We start from the raw sequence: 22,801 nt of genomic DNA, 5'->3' as shown, positions 1-22,801 counted from the left end.
GTGAGGAAGTGGCTTGGACTGCCGAGAGGCCTTAGCAGCATAGGCCTGTATGGCAACGGAGCCCTCTCCCTACCAATCTCAAGCCTGGTGGAGGAGTACAAATGTGCCAAATCAAGGCTGGAAATGACTCTCACAGAATCCCGGGATCCATTCGTCAGAGGTGCTGCTCCAATCCTAGCAACGGGGAGGAAATGGAAGCCATCTGCAGCCGTTGCGGTGGCAAAGACCGCCCTCAGACACCGGGATATAGTGGGGCATGTCCAACATGGCAGAGGGGGCCTTGGCTTGGAAACAACAACACCCACATGGCAAAAGGCTACTCCAACCGAACGGCGGAAGATGGTGGTTGAGGAGGTGCGCCACCAGGAGGAAGCAGCCAGGTGCGCCAAGGCAGTCTCCCAAGCCCAGCAAGGCCGCTGGATGAAGTGGGAGAGCGTGGAGAGGAGGAAAATCACGTGGAACGAGCTGTGGAGCATGGAGTCTAATAGGCTAAGTTTCATCATCAGAGCCACATATGATGTCCTGCCCTCTCCTACCAACCTACATCTCTGGTATGGAGAGGACCCAGCCTGTCTCCAGTGTGCAGACCCAGCAACCCTCAAACACATCTTGGTGGGTTGCAAGACCATTCTAACTCAAGGAAGATACACCTGGCGCCACAACCAAGTGCTAAAGTGCTTGGCTGCCGAACTTGAGCACAAGAGGGTAACCACCAACGCCATGCCTCTAAATGCCCAGACTACCTTTCCACGGAAAACAACCTTCATCCGGGAAGGGGAGAAACAGCGGACCAAGCCATCACCTCCAGACTCAGGCCCACTGAACGCAGCCCGGGATTGGGAAATGCGGGTAGACCTCAGCCAGAGGCTCACCTTCCCACCCGAAATTGCAGCGACCAACCTGCGCCCAGACCTAGTCCTCTGGTCCAAGTCCTGCCGGCGTGTCTTCATCGTAGAACTGACGGTCCCTTGGGAGGAGGCCATCGATGAGGCATTCGAACGGAAGAGGCTGCGGTATGCCAACTTAGCAGTCGAAGCAGAGGGGCGGGGCTGGAACGTGAAGGTGTGGCCAGTGGAGGTGGGCTGCAGAGGCTTTGTAGCCAGCTCCACCACAAGGCTCCTGAGGGCAGTAGGGATCAGAGGACAGGCCCAACGGAAGGCAATCAGAGAACTGTCCACTGCAGCAGAACGGAGCAGTCACTGGCTGTGGCTGAAACGTAGGGATGCCCAAATGACCACGTGGTGCCACCGTGCGACACACACCCAGGCCTGATCAGCCTGTGGTGGGCCAACCTCGGCAGAGGGTGTCTTGTGATAACTGGCCGAAACACCCAATGAGGTCGGGGACCACAACTGAAGATGTGTCGTACTGGTGGTACCACGTGATCATTGCCAAATTCCACTCCACCCAAGAGGACATCTCCAACTCCACTCAATTGTTGTGCTGAATATTTAGGGATTTTAACAACCAGTCCTATTAAGAATCCTGTGCAATCATTAGATTTCTCAAATAACACAATGATGTATATCATACCGGTCTACACATCGAGGCATAGGGAGTTTCCTGACTCAGGTACATGTGATATGGTCATGACAAGTGACCCTTGCAAGCTGTCAGAAGTAACTGCGGGGCTGAATAGCGCCTCACTCTAAAAACTGCGTGAGCCTTGAACCCGCGTCTCGTAAATCTCTGAAATCTTATTTTATCTCCATCACGCAACATGTGTTGAAGGGCGCTCGTCGGCAACTCCACACATTACCTCTCAAAAACGTTTCAAACCCTCCGCGGGACTGAAGTTGTAAATGCCTGACCCAAGACGAGCAACGACATATAAAAGGCATCCAGAGCTAAGCAGAGAACACTAGGATTTGAACTTCTGATCATTACTGCTGTCTCCCGCGAAAAGAGGTCAAACACAACTCCTCTGCAGTGCATGTTGCTTCATGATCATTACCTATCGATATAGATGTAGTTTTATGTAGTGAGTGTTAAAATCTCCCATCAAAGATTAACGGTTGCATGTTGCTCGATCATGTTTCTTGGCTTTGACGGTCATTTGTTGTTTAAATAAATATTTTGTATTTTACTCTTACATTTCTAATATTGTTTCTAGGGTTCATTTACATATTATTTTAAGACCACATTTACATATATGTTCACAATCATGTTGATAGCGGGTTTGTTTTACATTAATTTTTTTTAAATGTCATTACATAAATAGTTTATATCATTATATGTGCTGCTTTTTGTCTTGCATTGTAGGCTATGCGTTGTAAATGAGAAAGGGTTCTCATCAAAGAATGGTTTAATAAACCAACCATTTAACTTATTCAAAACATGTATTTTACTCATACTACTGCTACCATCTCGTGCTACCTACTGTATTAAGCTTAACCCTAACCCCGACCCCCAGCATGGTGCGCAGGGTAGCAGTGATCGGGGCGGGTCCCTCTGGTCTGACCAGCATCAAGAGCTGTCTGGAGGAGGGCCTGGAGCCTGTGTGCTTCGAGATCAGCGATGACATCGGAGGCCTGTGGAGGTTTAAGGTCAGTGAAGACTCACCTGCATCTCAGTAGTCTAAGGTGGCTTCCTCTAAGTTCTCCAGTGTGTTTTATATCATAAGTTTTATAAGTTGATCCTTTCCTATTCTCCTTTCCTTCCTCTGAACTGATCTGAGAGGACAAGATAGGTGAAAGCAATATGGGGAAACTACCTCAGCAGCTACTTCCCCCAGGCGGTCAGGCTCATGAACAATGAACAATTATGTCCTGTGCTATTGTCACTTTTTTTATTATCTTGAATTATTGCCTATTGCCTTATTGTCTTGTGCTGCAATGTCAGGAATCAAAGCCTAAGAATGTTAGTCTCTTACACTTGTGTAATGTGACGTAACAATAAACTGGAAACTTGAAGCAAGACGTACTGTAAGCTTTCACCTCTCCATGTCACAGATCTACGGAGCCCCCCTGGGGTCACATGGTAGAACAAAATTATTTGATATGTGAATCCTTCCCCTCGATTTAGTAAATCTGTTCCCTCGGTTTAGTAATCCGTTCCCTCGGTTTAGTAATCCGTTCCCTCGGTTTAGTAATTTGTTCCCTCGGTTTAGTAATTCGTTCCCTCGGTTTAGTAATTCGTTCCCTCGGTTTAGTAATTCGTTCCCTCGGTTTAGTAATTCGTTAGGGTTAGGGTTAGGCCCTACAAGCCAGAACGATCGCAAGGATTCTAACCCTAACCCTAACCCTAATCCTTGCGATCGTTCTGGCTCGTAGGGCCTAACCCTAACCCTAACCATAACCATAACCCTAACCCTAACTAATTACTAAACCGAGGGAACGAATTACGAACGAATCAAATATTTTTTTTCTACCATGTGACCCCAGGGGGGCTCCGTACAGATGAAAGTGGATGAAGTTAAAGAGCACAAAGAAAGAAAGGAAGCCGGTTCAGCCTGAGGGGAGACGACCAATGAGCGACTCTCCTGGATCTGCTGACTGAGGCTAAACAGCAGAGAGGATGAAACATCCTGCTGGGCTCTCCTCTAGCGGGGGGGGACAGGGGATGTCGTGTTTGATCATAGTGCCTATGGTCCACTTCAATGGGCAATGAGTTGTGTAAGAGGTTATTGTGCTCATTGTAGTGGTTCACACTCTACTCACGTTGAGCTTTGGGTAGCAGCATCAAAAGCTGTCTGGGCGAGAGGCCAGATCCTGTGTGCTTTGAGAGTAGTCATGACAACATGACATCATGACATCATGGAGTTTGGTGGAGGTATAAAGTGTGTGTGAAGGCTCTGGTAGTACTGAAGGTGATATAATTTATAACACTAGAGGGCGCACTCCCCTAAATTAACTGTGGTTTAAGGGAGTGCCATGTAGTGAATTTTCTTTCAGTCTTTTGGATTTGAGGGGGTGGAAATCAATGTTAGTGATTCACTGCCACCTGCTGTGCCTAAGTGTTCGCTCTTGTAGTATCAGCTCATCTCCAGTGTATATGAGAGGCCATTGTAAAGCGCTTTGGAATAAGGCGCTATAATATAAGTGCAGTCCAGTTACCATTTAACGTCTTAGAAACAGTGAGGTCAGCCGGTGTCTCTGTGCTGCACCTGTCCAGGATGAATGACTCTCTGCTCCAATGTCCTTCTGCAGGACCAGGCCAACATCTATTACTCTGTGGTCCTCAACAGCTCCAAAGAGATGATGGCCTACAGTGACTTCCCTCCTCCAGCTGACCTCCCCAACAACATGCACCACTCTCAGGTGCTTCTCTACCTGCGCCTCTACGCTCAGACCTTCAGCCTGCTGCAGCATATACACTTCCAGGTCAGAGTTCATCTTGTTATTCAGTCACACTGGATTTCCATAGTCAGTGTTGTGTTCATTTTCAAGTGTGTGTGTGTGTGTGTGTTTTGTGTGTTATGTGTGTGTGTGCAGGGGCGCCGCTAGAGATTCTGGGCCCCATGACAGAATATCATTTTGGGCCCCCCCACCTAAACCACCCATCAACCTAAACCCAGTTGAAGTTGATGAACTATTGATGCACTGCAAGAAATCCAATGATGGACATCTTTTGTAAATGTAATTTAAAATTACAGTTAATACAGGAATCAACAATTCAGCAAAGAAATCTCAACATTCTTTAACTTATTAAATGAAGACTTGAACAACACAAGGACAAAAGTATAATTAAATGAAGATTGGAACCCAATTATAAAAGTATAAATCACACAAAAAGTAAAAAATATAATTTTAATGGGGTGGTATTGTGTCTAAATAAATGTAGATCTTGTAAAGATCAGTTGGCCATAATACTGTCAGGATTAGATCAATGAAGAATTACAGCAGAGAGATATTTACTGACTCAGCATTGCTTGTTTCACACAAAGACAAACGTGTCTTATACAAGAGGGAGCAACACAGACATGGTGCCAGCGAAATTGAATGTGAAATGGGAAGATTTTAATTTTTACACTGCGGCAGTACTGTGGAATAGTATACCTGGAGAGCTAAAAACTATATCTAGCCTAATGCACAACGATTCAAGATAGGAGTAAAGAGATCAAATCAAATCAAAGCTAAACGCTGGGCCTTCTTAGTAGCAAAATCTTTGATAAGATCCTTGAAATCTAGTGATAAAGCCAACTTGCTGTGCTGCTGTCATTGTCCTTTGTTACTTCTTGCTCTTCTTCTTCTGCCTCTTTACGTCTTATTACATTTTTTATTTTATTAATTTTGCCATTTAGCAGACACTTTTAATCCAAACAATTACGAATTACAGGGACATTCCCCCTGGAGTAACTGAGGGCTAAGTGCCTTACTCAAGGGCACACTAGTAGATCACAAGTCCAACTCACTATCCACTACTAGACCACCACTACCCCACCACCTCTGCTCTCCTCTCTGGCTGCCTTGCTTGAAGAGGGCCCTGGCATGGAGTATCCATAGGTACATAATTCATAATATGTCCTATAATAGTATTAACATAATAACACATACATTACACCAGATTAGCTAACTTAAATGTTATCTAGCTAGCTAACAATATTATTAAGATGCCAGTGGTCAATGTTATTGCAATTACTGGAAGAACTATTAACTCAATATGAATATTAGCTAAAGTTGTATTCAATGCTTGCATGGTAATGCAGCATACATTAAAATATTCAAAATATGTTTGTTAACCCCAAACTCCTACTGCCCATCCCCTTCTCCTTCAACTGGGAGGCTGCATCTGTGCATGACGTCATTAGCATGTAACATTATACTAGTTAGCTAGCTATAGCAAGAGTGCATAGCTGCTGGATACAAATTCACTGAGCTCTAATAACCTATATTTGGACCAAAATTGCCCTCATCTCATACATTTAACTGAAATTATACTGACAGTGCACTGTAAGTTAACTATACTTGAAGTTAATGTTAATTAGCTATAGCGAGCTAACTAGATCATCCACGCAGTGATTAGATCACTAAACCACTGTTTTTAGTGATTTTTTTTACTTTTCTCTTTTGATACCCTGACTTTGGCTTTGCCTTTCACGACATCGTCCAAGCACGCACACGTACATTTGATGCATTTCCAATCTGGCTGTCCTCCATCTGTCCCACACACATACTACAGCAGGACATGTTGGTCATGGAAACCTTGTCAGAATATTTGCGGTAACGTTCCTCTCGTCTAGCAGCTCACGCGCGGTGGACTGAACCATGCAGTGAATAAATAGAGGGGTAAATAATAATAAGGCTTAATTGTGTTAAACATAGAGAAACAAAACTCCAGTTTGTTTCTTTTGTGACTTTTTTTAATACATAGAATTATAATTTGAATTCGGCTACATTAACGTCCTTATGATAAAAATAATAATAATATTATTTAGATTTTTTTTTTTTTTTTTTAGATTCTCATGGGCCCCTGTCAGTGCTGGGCCCTTAGAATCGTCCTAACTTACCACCCCCTAGCGGCGCCCCTGTGTGTGTGTGTGTGTGTGTGTGTGTGTGTGTGTGTGTGTGTGTGTGTGTGTGTGTGTGTGTGTGTGTGTGTGTGTGTGTGTGTGTGTGTGTGTGTGTTGTGTGTGTTGTGTGTGTGTGTGTGTGTGTGTGTGTGTTGTGTGTGTGTGTGTGTGTGTGTTGTGTGTGTGTGTGTGTGTGTGTGTTGTGTGAGTGTTGTGTGTGTGTGTGTGTGTGTGTGTGTGTGTGTGTGTGTGTGTGTCTCAGACCAATGTGCTCAGTGTAAGGCAGACACCAGACTTCCCTGTCTCCGGTCAATGGGAGGTAGAGACAGAGACGAAACGAGGTCAGAAGGAGACTCAAGTCTTGGGATTTTACCAAGAATGCATAATGTGACAGGGCCTGTTGCAAAAGTCCCCAAGTAGCCTTTTTTTTTATTTTTTTTTACAGATTATAAAGATGCATTATTTGTAAGCTTTCAAATAACATTGAAACATTACATTGAAATCTGAAAATAGTTCAAGAAGATATGCTTATTTGAATGTTGGTACACCACAAACCAAATATTGGAGACACGTTTGCAACCATCGCGTGGTAGCTAGCTAGCTAGCTAGCAGCTAAGAACATCGCTATGAACATCTAACTGCATGTTTAGCACATCACAACAGGCTGATAGAACATCAACATGCTAAAAACACATAACTACACATCATTAGATGATCACATAGTCCTTGCTTTTGAACACGTCCTAAAACATACGTTTGTTTACAAGCCATGTATCACTAACCCAGTAGCCTATGGCAGACGATACAGTGAATCCAATTTACAAATGATAAGTATTTAGTGATCCTAAAACTGTTGTTTGTTAAATTGAGTGGGTTCTTCAACACTTAAACTTTCGTAATATAAAAAAGAAAAAAAAGAAGCTTTTTTTCCACAAATATGTAACTTTACTCATCATTTGTTGTTTTTCCAAGTAAATGTATGCTGCCATTTGGAAGGCAATCTTCTCGTTCAATAAAATAAAGGCTATTTGAGATGGTTGATCTGGGCATAATCACCCTTTCAAAACAAAGGTGCAGCTACACCCACAGATATCGTCCAGGTAATCAGGTTGTAATGGTTCAATAAGTATCTGTAATACTAAATGCTAGGAAGCGCTAATAATGTTGACAATACTAATAATTTAAACATTAAACATGTGCTGGATGTTTGTCTATAACAACTGGTGACCTGTGAGGCACCCTTTGCTCATGACTTGAGTAGAAATAATGTAACTAATAGAAGTAGTATTTCAGACGCCCCGGAAAGAGGCTTTTGAAAGTATAAATGTGTATTGTAACTTTGTTCTGGTCTCTCTGTTTGCCAGAGACAGACTGCCATGCTTGCAACCATAAAAATAAGTTAAAAAGAACAGCTATTGTGTATGTGCCTTTTTTGTGCAGAGTGTCACCAACTAAAGTTGTAACCCTTGATTTCCACTACAAGGTCAATAGTTATTTATTGCCAATTATACTGCATATGTAACTATACACAACACAACTAAGACAAAGTTCACACTCCCACTGTATTACTCCGCCCCCGCCGTGTCTCACCTGGGGATGTGGTCTGACCCTGGTGTTGCAAGCCAGACAGGAGACAGGAGGTCTATGCAGAAAGAAACACCTTTGTGGAACTTCTCGGGATCGTAACAGGTAAGATTATGGTTTTATTCAAGCTTTCAGTATGTGGTGATAGAAATAAGTATGGATAAGGCTTGGAACGGCTCATGATCCGACGCTTACATCATCATCTGTAAAAAACGGTGGAGGCAGTGTGATGGCATGGGCATGCCTGGCTTCCAACGACACTGGGTTACTAGTGTTTATTGATGACGTGACAGAAGACAGAAGCAGACGGGTGAATTCTGAAATGTTATGGGATATTCTGTCTGCTCAGATTCAGACAAATTCATCAAAGTTGATTGGATGGTGCTTCACAATACAGATGGACTGACACAAAACATACTGCTTAAGCAACCCAGGAGTTTTTTAAGGCAAAGAAGTGAAATATTCTGCAATGAGAGTCAATCACCTGATCTCAACCCGATTGAGCATGCATTTCACTTGCTGAAGACAAAACTAAAGGCAGAAAGACCCACGAACAAACAACAACTGAAGACAGCTGCAGTAAAGGCCTGGCAAAGCATCACAAAGGAGGAAACCCAGCATTTGGGGATGTCCATGGGTTCCAGACTTCAGGCAGTCATTGCCTGCAAAGGATTCTCGACAAAGTATTAAAAATGAAAATGTCATTATGATTATGTTAATTTGTCCAATTACTTTTGAGCTCCTGAAAATAGGGGACTGTGTATAAAAATGGTTGCAATTCCTAAACGTTCCATACAATATTTTTGTTCAACCCCTTGAATTAAAGCTGAAAGTCTGCAGACTTCAATTACATCTCGATTGTTTCATTTCAAATCCATTGTGGTGCCATACAGAGCCAAAATTATGGAAATGGTGTCACTGTCCAAATATTTACGGACCTAACTGTATATGGACCTAACTGTATGTCTCAGATAAAGATAAGCAGTGTTGGGGAATCTTCTGAAACACCTTCCCCACCTTGCACTTTTCCTCCCTCTTAACTAACAAGAGACATACCTGTTGTTTTCCTCTCACCCTAACCCTCCCTCTGCAGACAGCCAGTATGACTCGGCGTGTGGCAGTGATCGGAGGGGGCAGCTCAGGTCTGACCTGCATCAAGAGCTGTCTGGAGGAGGGCCTGGAGCCTGTGTGCTTCGAGAGCAGCGAAGACATCGGAGGCCTGTGGAGGTTTAAGGTCAGTGACTCAGTAGCCTTAAGCCCAATGCACACGGCCCCGATTTTGTCGCACCGCCGAATTCGATTCCATTGTTTTGAATGAGACAATGCACACGGCGTGCGATGCAATTTTATCGCACGACAACATTCGATTCTCTATTCACACCAATTGAAATAATTCAAAGAATTGAGAATCTTGAGAATTGGCCTTTAGGTGGCCTCCTCTCTTTTTTCTAATTTCCTTCATCTACACTGAAATGAAAGAGCAGACGTGATAACATTATTCTCTGTCATCAAGGTGGGTGTGCTAATCTTGCAGTGCCAAGAGACTAAACCCTCTTGGCTATGGATGATGACGACGACGACGACGATGAAGATGATACTAACAATGCCCATGTGACCGACTGTCCTTTCCCCAGGAGAACCCAGAGCCGGACAGGGCCAGTATCTACCAGTCTGTCATCATCAACACCTCTAAAGAGATGATGTGTTTCAGTGACTTCCCCATCCCCGCTCACTACCCCAACTACATGCACCACTCCCTCATCATGGTCTACTTCCGCATGTACGCAGACCACTTCCAGCTGGTCAAGCACATCCGCTTCCAGGTGAGGTCTTTAGTCACAACGGCAGCAGTTTGTCATGTTCCCATTACAGATATGTAGATGAATAGTTTACACTTTACCTCTGCAAGATTAAATGTCAACGTTTCAGTCTGTCTATCTGTTGGTCTCTCTCTCTCTCTCTCTCTCTCTCTCTCTCTCTCTCTCTCTCTCTCTCTCTCTCTCTCTCTCTCTCTCTCTCTCAGACCAGAGTCCTCCAGGTGAAGCAGAGGGCAGACTTCTCTCACTCAGGCCAGTGGGATGTGGAGACAGAGAACAGGGACGGAGAGAGGGAGAAACACATGTTCGACGCGGTGATGATCTGTATTGGACACCACTGTCATCCCAACTTGCCACTCAACGACTTCCCAGGTACGCCAGTGTGACCTCACCCTGAACATCTCGCATGGCATCTTATTCCATAGAGCCTGAGTAAAAAAAAAAAAAAATACTGATCTTGCTAGCCTAATATCCTCAGGCAGATGGTTCCAGAGTCTAGGGGCCATAATGGCAAAGACACTGTCAGCGTTTGTCCTCAGTCTAGACTCTGGAACAGCCTTTTTATTTCACATTTGGCAGACAGCCAGCCAAGACTGTCCTCTGTGGTTACCGTGGAGATAGGAGGGTGGTTACACAATGTGAACAAGAGAGGGGGGTGAGGCTGGCGTAACCCAGGGTGAACTTTGAATGGTCTCTTGGGTTAATCTAAGAATGGTCCTTTTAGTGTCGTCTTGTCTGAAACGACCCATATTTTCAGGTTTGTTGACTTGAACAGATAATCTCTGAGCAAATCAAGTCATTGATTGTTCTTAAAGAATTTGGGATGATTTGGCCATGACTTTTGACACATGTTAATTTAGTGTACCTTGGCTTCCATTGTTTTTGGGTTAAAAATACTATCAGCTAGCGATTATTGAGAGTGCCCAGATCAGAATCGGAATCTTTTATTACATCTTTCTACCCAGAAACCACCAGCTACAGCAGCTCACAACTCTCTGTGCGAGGCAGAAACAGAACAGAACAGGAACACACACTTACACTGAACAGACAGAGAGATCAATCAACCGGCCGGGAAGAGAGGATATAAATACACGTCATGTCGTGAGCTTAGAATGATAAGGTTCTATCTCTGTCTAGGGTAGTTCAGAGATATTGAGCGTCAACGTTTTTACATTCCATTATGTTTTGTGAGATGGAACCTTTGTATTTAATGAATTACTAACAAAAAAAAATCAACATTTTAAAAATAACACCACACAGGCATTAATAAACACCTAATGGATCAGATTATGTAAAAAACTCAATGGAGATAGAACCTTATAATTCTAACGTCACGATGTGCCAAACGTACACAGGTGACACACATTAGTCCTCAATGAGGAGAGTAGGTGTAGTAGCGTCCCAGGCCACCAGGGGGAGAGGGAGGCATCAAGGAGTCGGCAAGGAAATGGCGACTCCAACCGTAACAATGGGGACTTGTGCTTGCCTCTTCTTCCTGAAGTCCACCACCACCATCGTTGGTCTTGTCGGCGTTGAGAGCGGGGTTATTGACCTGGCTGTACTGAGCCAGGCGGTTGAGCTCACATCTGTAGGCCGTCTCGTCGCCGTTGGTGATCAGGCCAATCACTGTTGTGTCGTTGGCGAACTTGATTACCGTGTTGGAGCTGTGTGTGGCCACGCAGTCGTGGGTGTATAGGTAGTGGAGGAGGTGGCTTAGTACATAGCCTTGGGGGGCTCCTGTGCTGATGGTCAGAGGGGCGAAGGTCTTAAGAGTCCATCTTCACCATTTGTTTACGGTCTGACAGGAAGTCCAGGATCCAGTTGCGTAGGCTGGGGTCGATGCCTAGGTCCCTGAGCCTGCTGCAGAGTCTGGAGGGGACTATGGTGTTGAATGCTGAACTGTAACTGTCTACAAACAGCATCCTCACATAGGGGTTTCTCTTGTCAAGGTGTGTTAGGGCTGTGTGTAGTGCCATGGGTCTAGGAAGGGTGGCAGCTCCCTGCAGATTAGGACCTTGTTGATCTTCTCAAAGTATTTTCATACTATGGAGGTGAGAGCAACAGGGTTGCCAGTCATTTAGGCATGTTACCGTACCCTTTTTTGGTACCGGGGATGATGGCAGATGACTTGAAGCAGGAGGGCACTATGCCCGTGGAGAGGGAGAGGTTGAATATGATGGTGAAGACATCAGCCAGCTGTTCTGCGCAACGCTTTAAGCTCCCGGCCTGGGATTCCATCCGTCCCGGCTGCCTTGCGGATGTCGATGCGCTTGAAAACCTCATGCATGGTTGTACCGCCGGGGCCCTCTTTGAAGTCGGACTGTTTTTCTGGGGACTATTTCCTCTATACTCTTCTCTATGAATCGCAGGGTTCCTGACGCCATCTCGTTCACGTCACTGCTATCCTCCGCGAATACTGTCACCGTCTCAAAGCAGTCCTGAAGAATGACGTCCGATTAGTTAGACCAGCAACGGCTAGATTGCATGATTGGAGGTGGTCAGGTGACTGAGGCTTTTTGTCTTTTCCAGGGATTGACACGTTCAAGGGGAAGTACTTCCATAGCCGGGACTACAAGAGCCCAGAGGAGTGGCGTGGGAAGCGGGTGGTGGTGATCGGGATCGGGAACTCTGGAGGTGACCTTGCTGTGGAGCTGAGCAGATTCGCCAAACAGGTACAAGCAAACAAAATACCGTTCTCCTGGGCTTAGCCCAAGGTGGAGCCATAAACATTACAATGGAAGTGTGTTGGTTTTTAGCAATAAACAAGACTTTCTATCTAGTTTCATTGTCCTTCAAGTTCCTGAATTCCCCTTTTCACTTCAGTTTGCTCCTTGGTTGGTAGCAGCAGAGTTCCTGTCCCCTTTCTACTTTTCTACTATTATTGTTGACTTGCCACAGACTTCACTTCCAATTTGCTAAATCCACGTTCTTGGTGATTAAAATTATAACAGTGAGATGATATTCATCACAAACTATTGCCAAGAAATTATAAGGATTATTTTAACTATGTGTTTGCTATGTGCGGATAGGTGGGGTTGGTTAACAATGCTGGTATTATCGCATAGACAGGAGTGACTAGATCAGATTGCAGACTTGGGCAGGAGACAAAGAAACTCCCCATAGGACAAAATCATCAAGATATCAATCAGATATTGTACTGGAGCACCCTCAGCAGTTCAGGCAAGGCATACAGCCTCTGCCCTCCTCTCTCCTCCTCTCTCCCCTCCTCTCTCACAGGTGTTCCTCAGTACTCGTAGGGGGGCGTGGATCTACAGCCGTGTGGGAGAAAATGGGGTGCCCATGGACATGTTGATAAACAGAGTGGCAAAACTGACTAGGGCTATTCTGCCCTTTAATACATTCTGCAGCCTGGGTGAGAGCAGACTCAACCAGAGGTTCAACCACAGCCTTTACTCCCTCAAGCCCAAACACAGGTACAATTCAAATCATTGTTTTGCAGACAAAGAACACACTTGTCATTTTTGGAGTCAGACATTGTCGTTAAGATTGCTAGCAAAAATACATCTGATGAACGGTCATTTAGTCATATTTAGTACTGAAATTAAGTAGCATTAACTAGGTACAGTACTAGCTCTCTTTTACTAGCAATAATAACATCTGCCTCCAAAAATGACGAGAGTCTCCAGTTTTGCTTACATTCTGCAGTTTGTGAGATATGGGCTTTCATAGAATATTGATCTGAATTGAGCTCTAAGGGAACCTGAATGTCTATCCCAGGCTCCTCAGCCAGCACCCCACGCTGAGCGATGAGCTGCCCAACCGCATCCTGTCTGGGACTGTTCAGGTGAAGCCCAACATCCGGAGGCTCCAGGGCTCCAGTGTGGAGTTTGACGACGGGACCGTGGAAGACAACATTGACCTGGTGGTGTGTAATACACACACACACACACACACACACACACACACACATACACACACACACACACACACACTTTCTCAAGTCAACAGCGCTATCAGATCAGTGCACATAACAGAAAGGAAACAAGGAGAGGAATTTACTCTAGACTATTGAGATGCCCCCCACGTCTTCTTTCCAGGTGTTTGCAACTGGCTACAGCTTCTCCTTCCCATTCCTGTCCTCCCACGTGCTTCCTGTGTCGGGAAACAAGGCGTCTCTCTATAAGGGGATGTTCCCCCCCGGGTTAGAGCGCCCCACGCTGGCTGTTATAGGGTTGCTGCAGCCGTTTGGAGCCATCATGCCCATCTCTGAGATGCAGGCCCGCTGGGCTACACGCGTCTTTCAAGGTAAAACACCAACACCATCAGTCTTAATTGTTTAAAACTGATGGATTCAGACATGGCTGTTTAAGAAGCAATTCATAGGGATGTTCCACTTTTTCCTGGTTTGGATTAGGCCAGACAGTTTTTTGGTCACATAATGTTGTTCTCTACCTCACTGCTCTCTCTATCTGAACACAACGGTGTGTCACATATCCATCACCATGTCTCCATCTACAGTACGTTGCCATTAAACTGGACAGGTGAAACTGGACAGGACACAAGTAACGATACTGATGCAGTACAGTTCTGTCTGTGTGTCCCATTGCATTGATGGACTGACCCACATTGGTTCAGTGGAATATGACATCATCTTTGTTTCACACAGGGTTGAACAAGGTTCCTCCGATGGCTGCCATGCTGAAGGACATTCAAGTCAAGGAGAAGGGCATGGCAGAGAGGTGCTGTGGTGCCGTTTTCTTCACTTATTATTTCCATTTGTGATTGACAAAAGTGATTTATTGGAGCGGATTGAACTATCCGAGCTGCCTGAGGATATTAGGCTAGCAAGATTAGTATTTTCTTAAATGTCTTCTTAAAATATTATTTGATTTGATTTGATGATGCCCTGCTTCATTTTGATGTGTTGTGTTTTACTGTTTTTCTACTCTTAGTTTAGTTTTTGATACTGCTCTTATTCTTGTTTAATGGGTTCGTCTGTTTCTACTTACATGTTAGTTTTTTTTTTTGCATATCTATCTTTTATCTATTTGTAAAGCACTTGTTGGCACACTGTTTTAAAAAAGGTGTATTATTATTATTATTATTATTATTAAATCTTAAATCTCAATTAATAAATCTTTGCTGCAGGTTCGTCCCCTCCCAGAGACACACCATCCAGGTGGACTACGTTGACTACATGGACGAGATAGCAGAGCAGATGGGGGTTCGTCCCAACATCCTAGGGCTGCTGCTGAGGGACCCTGTACTGGGGCTGCAGGTGATGCTGGGTCCCTGCACCTCGTACCAGTACCGTCTGCGTGGGCCGGGACAGTGGGCCGGGGCCCGTCAGGCCATCCTAACCCAGTGGGACCGGGTGGCCCGGCCCATGAAGACCAGACCTGCAGACGTCCCTGAGCCCCAGCGCTCCTCCTCTCTCCCTCTGGTCCTCTCCCTGGCGGTGGCGGCCCTGGCTCTCGCTGCCTTCTACAGCAGGAACAACCCAGCAGCCTTCCTACAGGCCCCTACTGCACTCCTAGACAGGATCAAGGTCTACCTGCCAGGACACTGACCTGAGAGGAACTCTTCACCCAGATTAACCCTGAACGTTGACTACAGAGGGCAGAAAAACACTAGCTGCAATCACAGGAATCACTAATCTCTAGTTGACTAATCTGCCATGTTGGTGTTGCAACACGTGGGGTAGTGGTGGTCTAGTGGATAGTGAGATAGTGGATAGTGAGTTGGACTTGTGATCGGAAGGTTGTGAGTTCAAATCCCGCCTGAAGCCACACCACTACTAGTGTGCCCTTGGGTAAGGCACTTAGCCCTCAGTTACTCCAGGGGGAATGTCCCTGTAATTCGGAATTGTAAGTCGCTTTGGATAAAAGCGTCTGCTAAATGGCAAAATTAAAATTAAAATTAAATTAACGTGTGTGCAATTCGTTTTGAGCTTTTAATACTCTCACAACCAATAATGAGCCACAGAATGGACACAGTAATGAGTCTAGCAAATCACAGAACAATATGACACAGTGTCCACACTGTTGGTAATTCAGCAGATGTAATTGATAGGACATCACAACATGCTGAGAGAACATCGAAATGCTAAAAACACATAACTACACATATTTAGATGATCACAGTCCTTGCTTTTGCACACACCTATTTTTTTTTTTTTTTAAGAAGCGTTTTGTTCATTTGCAAGACTAGAGAATTGCCGATATCCAGACCTGTTCACCAGACCGTGTCACATATAACAGATACCTAGTTGCCTAAAAAAAGATCACCTGCCCAGAGCTCAGACCCATGGCCTCCTACTTTTCCACTCCACAAATCATACCCTGACCATAATATGATGTTAGTATCCTGTGTTGTGTTCACACTGTATATTCATTCTTACAATCTATCAAAGGCAAACGTTCTCGATCAATAAAATAAAGTCTATTTGAGATGTTGAACAACCAGTGTTGGGGAAGCTTCTCTGAAAAGGTATTTAACTAAATGACTAATGACTTCACAGCGGAGGAGGTTGAACGACACTAAAGCTACCCTTGAGAGAAATATAGTTGACAAAAAACTAAAGCTACTTTGAAAAGGTTGTTCACAACATCGAAAATCCCTGAGAAAGATCAAACCAAGCGATGTGGAGCAAAGTGGGGAGACAGGAAGCATTGAGGGAATAAATAGTAAGGACTTTTTAAAAATGGGGGGTGGGGGGGTAGTGATATTAGCTCACTACACTGCTACATGGCAAAGCAGTAAGTAGTTAAAGTAGTTACCTACTGAAAATACTACTGATATTTGAATTGAGTGTAACTACCACCAAGCTACAGCAACATTTAGTTAAATGAATAGTTAGTAGTGGAACTACTCCACAACACTGTAAAGAACGGAGTAACTCTGCAACCTCACCCCCTCTGATAGAGGAGAGAGTCTGATTGTGATCAAAGAAATATACACTCACCAGCCACTTCATTAGGTACACCTTTTCAATTGCTTGTTAATGCAAATATCTAATCAGACAATCACGTGGCAACAACTCAATGCATTTAGGCATGTAGTCATGGTCAAGAAGATCTGCTGAAGTTCAAACCAAGCATCAGAATGGGAAAGAAAGGTGATTTAAGTGACATAGAACGTGGCATGGTTGTTGATGCCAGACAGGCTGGTTTGAGTATTTCAGAAAGTGCTGATCTACTGGGATTTTTCCGTACAACTATCTCTAGGGTTCACAGAGAACGGTCCGAAAAAGAGAAAATATCCAGTGAGCGGCAGTTCTCTGAGCGATAATGCCTTGTCGATGGCAGAGGCAGAGGAGAATGGCCAAACTGATTCGAGCTGATAGAATGGCAACAGTAACTCAAAGAACCACTCGTGACAACCAAGGTATGCAGAAGAGCATCTCTGAACACAACACGTCCAACCTTGAAGCAGATGGGCGACAGCAGCAGGAGACCACACCGGTCATTCCTGTCAGCTAAGAACAGGAAACTGAGGCTACTGAAATTGGGCAATAGTAGATTGGAAAAACGTTACTTGGTCTGATGAGTCTCGATTTCTGCTGCGACATTCGGATGGTAGGGTCAGAATTTGGCGTAAACAACATGAAAGCATGGATCCATCCTGCCTTGTATCAATGGTTCAGACTGGTGGTGGTGGTGTCATGGTGTGGGGGCAAAGACATCCCAGATGTGCCAGCGTGACCTCACCTCATACCTCACACGACACCCTATTCCATCGAGCCTGAGACAAAAAACAGTCCACTTCGTTGTAGCCAATATCTGCACCTGCCAGTAATATCCAGACCATGTAACGCAGTTACATAATATGAACAAGAGAGGGGGGTGAGGTTGGTAATACGTAACCCAGGATGAACTTTGAATGGCCTGTCAGGTTAATAAAACCAGAGTGCTTTTACTGTCTTTTACTGTCAGTCATCTGAAATGACTCATATGTTCAGGTTTGTTGACTTAAACGGATAGTGCTTGAATAATCTCTGAGTAAATCAAGTCATTGAGTGTTTTTAGAGAATTCGGGATGATTTGGCTATGATTTTTAAAACATGCAAATTAAGTGTACATTGACTTCCATTGGTTCGTGGTTAAAAATGCTATCAGCTAGCGGTTAATGAAAGTGCCAAGATACAAAGCATCAAAGTGTTGATTGAACTCTGTTCTTGTCCATAGACTCCTTTCAGTGTAATCAAATATGTGTCAGGGCATGGTTAAAAAGTCCGCAAGTAGGGCAACATTTTTCTTTTTTTTCCAGATTATGAAAGGGTAGATTGTAAGCTTTAGAATGATGTGTCATACATTGAAATCTGAAACAAGTTGAAGAAGTCATGGATATTTGAATGTTGATACCCTCCAAATGACCATTTTGAGAAAACCAGGCTCAAAGTCTTCACAGAGTTTTTTCACAGAGGTAATGGGTGGGAACAATAGCTGGTTAACTCCACCCTAATCACTCCCTCAAGACAACCACACCCTCAAGACAACCACTCCCCCATTACACTACCTGTCATTATCTACCTGTCATCTGTCAGTGGGGTTGTCAGCTAACCCTCAGGAAACAAAATTGCAGGGCTGACACATTTAAATGGCTAAATAATAATAATAATAATAATAACAATAATTCAAGATTCATGATTTTTTATTGCCATGTGTGCCAAATGTTTATTACATCCCATTACAAGTACAAGAGAAAATGGCAATGGAAACAATTAGGCAAGATACAATTGAGCAATACAATAATAGAATGGTATGTTAAAAAAAAGTATATATAATGTTGTGTCCGTGTGCATGCATTTATCATTATAGTCCATAAAGCATCTAGTGGGACTTCGGTGTAGTTCCTTCCCATCCCATCTGGGCATCAAAGCTGTATGGTGTGCTTGTACGCTTACGTAAACTTCAATTACATTTTTTCTCTGTATCGTTGTAGGTGAATTCATCGAGATGGAGTACATGTCTGCTAAGAGAGGCCGAATTATGTGTTTCCAGAGAGGCGGGCTGAGTTGGATACATGTTTACGCATTATATCTGACCTAACACTCATCTACGGAGGGATTTGTTTTACAAATACGCAGCTATGTACCTTCAGTGTTTAATGTCAGGGTGGATTGGTCCATGGTGGACCTGGCCCTAATATTCAGGGATTTTAACAGGGCACCTGCTCTATAGCCCGCTAGATGTTTGCACCTTTTGCCTGGAACTGGTTCTCTGAATGTCAGTTACAGTGTGTGAGCTCCACCATTAGGAATATCTTCTGCAGGTTATCACACGATTTATGTGTTGAATAAAGAATTCCATAAAACCTCCTTCAGCCCTCCATTTGTTGTAAATATTTAAAACGCCCAAGGAAGAGTAATATAGTAAACAGAGAGAGAATCATCAGTATATATAAACATAGATGTGTAGGCTATGTGGTGTGAAACTGCCATTTCTGACCAAAAGGTGAACAGAAAAATAAGGAAACATTGTGACACAATCTAGCGGACCAACATGCATGATTGTGACGTCAAATGTGCGGTCCAAATGTATCGTACATATGTTATTAATTATTTGTTTGACACAACTGGACAGGTTGGAGAGATTACATTTGAGGTTATGACACTCTTAAAATGAGCTAAGATGCAAAAATGTCATAAACAAATGACTTGATAAGTTGAATTGAGTCCATCTTAATGCAAGAACAATAGTTAATGTAATTTTTTAATGAATATCTTTGTTTTTATAGGGTCTCCAAACCACACACACACACACACACACACACACACACACACACTATCCTGACTTGATTAGTTATTTTAGGTAAAATAGATGTTTCAAATCACATTCACAATGCTCTAGTATACAGTATTTAGCTGTTACATTTGAAGAGAGTCCACCCAGGTTCAGCAGCCTAAACTACTTCTGAGGAAAACTGTGGTCTTATTGAGGAACACTGCGGTGTGTGTGAGGAGAGAGGGGAGGCTGTGTCGGCTGTAGAGGGCATAAAAGAGGAGGGCGGTGCCTGACGCAGTCAGGATCAGACTCAGACTAGAAGACGTTGTGGTGGTCTCTGGTTTTGGTTCTGGTACCACCCTGGTCTTGAAGGGCTGGACCACCCGGTCCCACTGGGTTAGGATGGCCTGACGGGCTCCGTCCCACTGTCCCGGCCCACGCAGACGGTACTGGTACGAGGTACCGGGACCCAGAAACACCTGCAAGCCCAGTACAGGGTCCCTCAGCAGCAGCCCTAGGATGTTGGGACGAACCCCCACCTGCTCTGCTAGAGAGTCTAGGTAAGGGATGTAGTCCACCTGAAGAGGGTTGCGCTCAGAGCAGGCAAACCTGGGAGGGTGGGGAGAGAGAGAGACAAACACACACACACACACACACACGTCATAAATGGTTTGTAAGCGATTATTACACTGTTTGCTATATGATTTATATACAGCACAAGTGTCTCACCTCTGGTGCATGGTACTAGTGTCTCTCTCAATGTCCTGCAGCATGGCCTCCTGTGAAGGCAGGGTGTGTAGTCCTGGAACAAATCATAAGTCAAACATCTCACACACTAACTAACATTGTAGGGATTATAGTCCTGGAGCAAATCACAAGTCAATTGTTTGTTTTATTTCTGTGTTGGACACCAATAACTATGACGTCAGCTAATGGAGACCCTAATAAACGTTTAAATGCAGCCATAATAATAATAATAATAATAGTAATAATATTAATACATTAGACTTATAGCACTTTTCTAGACACTCGAAGACGCTTTACAAACTGAAAAGATTGAGTAGTAATAATAAAAAGAAACAAAAAGGTAAATAGAGGAAAGTATAGGGGCCTAATTAAGGTAGTGCTGGGGACACATGGGAAGGGGAGGGGGAGAGGGTTAACTGGTGAAGGCAAGCTTGAAGAGGTGGGTTTTGAGGGCCTGTTTAAATGTTGGGAGGGTGTTGGCCTGTCTGATGTGGTTGGGGAGGGCCAGGTCCGGAGCTTAGTCCTCAGCCATAATACCAATAGGAGACACACATAACAGGGTACAGAAACATATCACCAACGTGCAGGACTAGATAATGTGAAACTGACAACGGTGAGTTCACCTTTAAAGACCCGGGTGGCCCATCGGGCCTGCATCTCAGCCAGGGGGTTGATGGCTCCAAACCCATGGATGAAGCCCACCACGGCCAGGGTGGGCTGGGCCAGGCCAGGGGGGAAAACGTGCTGGTAGAGTCGCAGCCGGTGGCCACTCTTAGCCCGTAGAGCCGAAGGCAGGAAGGAGAAATCGTAGTTGTATCCTGTGGCAAACACCACCACGTCCACCTGTAACCACACACACACACACACACACACACACACACACACACACACACACACACACACACACATAAATGTTTTAAGAGCTCAACTCAAAGGCTCCCTTTGGTCTACAAACTCGCTCTTCTTTGCTCTTCTTGAGTGTTGACATAATAGTGTCCCGCTACACACCTTTTCCACGTCGCTCCCATCCTCAAACACCACACTGGAACCACGGAACTCCCTCACGTTTGGCTTCACCTGAATCCGCCCGGAGATGATCCGACCCGGCAGGTCGTCGTTAACCAGGGGAATCTGAGCAAAGAACCTGGAACCAGAAGTAGAACCATCACAACACTGAACTCAGCACTCCACCACAGTGTGACTACAGGATGAGGGAGCTGATATAATATATCACATTCAAATGGTGGATCAGATGTTTGGTTAGGGTTATCTACCCGTGTTTGGGCTGTAGGCCATATAGCTTGTGATCGAAGGTCTGGTTCAGTGCCTTCTCAACTCTCCTGGTACTCCAGGAGGGGAAAAGTTTCCCCAGCAGAGCATTATATCTGCTTCCCACCAGGTCACCTGGGATCCCCCCCTCTCCTACGCGGCTGACCACCCACGCCCCGGTCCGTGTGCTGAGGTACACCTGCAGGTCAGCAGAGAAAAGAAGCCCATAGACTGATTTTGGGTAACTACGGAGCCCCCCTGGGGTCACATGGTAGAAGAAAATTATTTGATGTGTGAATCCGTTCCCTCTGTTTAGTAATTCGTTCCCTCGGTTTAGTAATTCGTTAGGGTTAGGGTGCTCGAGTGTTCCCTTGCTTAGTATCAACACAGAGCCAGTGTCTCTGATCAGTGACGTATTGGCACCAGTAGATGGCATCACGCATCATGATAGACATTAACCACATACTATAGATTAACCCATTTTAGGAGATCCAATTGGTAGATGCCTTCCCAGCTCAGATCTGGAGCCAAGCAAATTGAACCTGGGCAACAGGCCCAGAATGCATAGCACGTTTTCCACACCTGCTTGGCCACTGTGCTGATGTCCACAGCGATGTCCCCTCCAGAATTCCCGATCCCGATCACCACAACCCTTTTTCCCTGCAAACCCTCGGCACCCTGATATTCCCAGCTGTGGTAATACCTACCCTCGAAGCCCTCTACACCTGGGACAGAGAGAAACAGGATGATATATGTTATTCAATAATCTGCTCATTCTGATTCTTATAATGAAAAGATACCTTCTCTGGAAGACTACTTAATGAAGCGTTGTAACCAGGATCTGGAGTTGAGTTGACTGGTACCTGGGAAGTCTTTGAGAGGCAGGTGGGGCTGGGTGAAGTGACCGGTGCAGGCCATCACTGCATCAAAGACTTGAGTCTCCTTCTGACCTTGTTTCGTCTCTGTCTCTACCTCCCATTGACCGGAGACAGGGAAGTCTGGTGTCTGCCTTACACTGAGTACATTGGTCTGAGACACACACACACACACACATTCATATTACCATATACACTATGTCGTAGGTGTACTATTGAAAATAAACCCAACGTCAGCACATCCAGGGATTAAGGCAGTATGACTGATTAAGCAAACAAACTCTGACCTGGAAGTGTATATGCTGCAGCAGGCCGAAGGTCTGAGCGTAGAGGCGCAGGTAGAGAAGCACCTGAGAGTGGTGCATGTTGTTG

General features: G+C 44.7%; 2 protein-coding genes across 3 annotated transcripts in view; one reads left to right on the top strand and one right to left on the bottom strand.

Moving 5' to 3' along the window:
- Positions 1–2,414: 2,414 nt before the first annotated feature.
- On the top strand, positions 2,415–15,382 carry LOC308162391 (flavin-containing monooxygenase 5-like; the record flags this gene model as incomplete). Its single annotated transcript, XM_080536548.1, has 12 exons — positions 2,415–2,546; positions 4,149–4,322; positions 6,714–6,770; positions 9,129–9,269; positions 9,670–9,858; positions 10,059–10,224; positions 12,382–12,524; positions 13,090–13,286; positions 13,591–13,738; positions 13,911–14,118; positions 14,480–14,552; positions 14,962–15,382. 12 exons carry the CDS (start codon positions 2,415–2,417, stop codon positions 15,380–15,382), a joined length of 2,049 nt encoding a protein of 682 aa, XP_080392674.1.
- A 3,148-nt stretch (positions 15,383–18,530) lies between these two features.
- Positions 18,531–22,801, bottom strand: part of LOC308161587 (flavin-containing monooxygenase 5-like) — a 7,506-nt gene continuing 3,235 nt past the window's right edge. For both annotated transcript variants that reach the window (XM_080535616.1, XM_080535615.1), the window contains exons 3-10: positions 22,717–22,801; positions 22,418–22,583; positions 22,137–22,279; positions 21,560–21,753; positions 21,294–21,429; positions 20,909–21,128; positions 20,268–20,340; positions 18,531–20,147 (exon numbers count right to left, since the gene is read on the bottom strand). The exon at positions 22,717–22,801 is cut by the window's right edge and continues 104 nt beyond it. In XM_080535616.1, the coding sequence (XP_080391742.1) occupies positions 19,709–20,147; positions 20,268–20,340; positions 20,909–21,128; positions 21,294–21,429; positions 21,560–21,753; positions 22,137–22,279; positions 22,418–22,583; positions 22,717–22,801 (1,456 nt within the window). In that variant the 3' untranslated portion in view covers positions 18,531–19,708. The remainder of the gene's footprint in view (positions 20,148–20,267; positions 20,341–20,908; positions 21,129–21,293; positions 21,430–21,559; positions 21,754–22,136; positions 22,280–22,417; positions 22,584–22,716) is intronic.

This window comes from Nansenia antarctica (genome assembly GCF_963989245.1).
Source record: "Nansenia antarctica genome assembly, chromosome: 7".
Lineage (NCBI taxonomy): Eukaryota > Metazoa > Chordata > Actinopteri > Argentiniformes > Microstomatidae > Nansenia > Nansenia antarctica.
The sequence above is the reverse complement of the archived record's forward strand: the minus strand, read 5'-3'. Positions and strand labels throughout refer to the sequence as shown.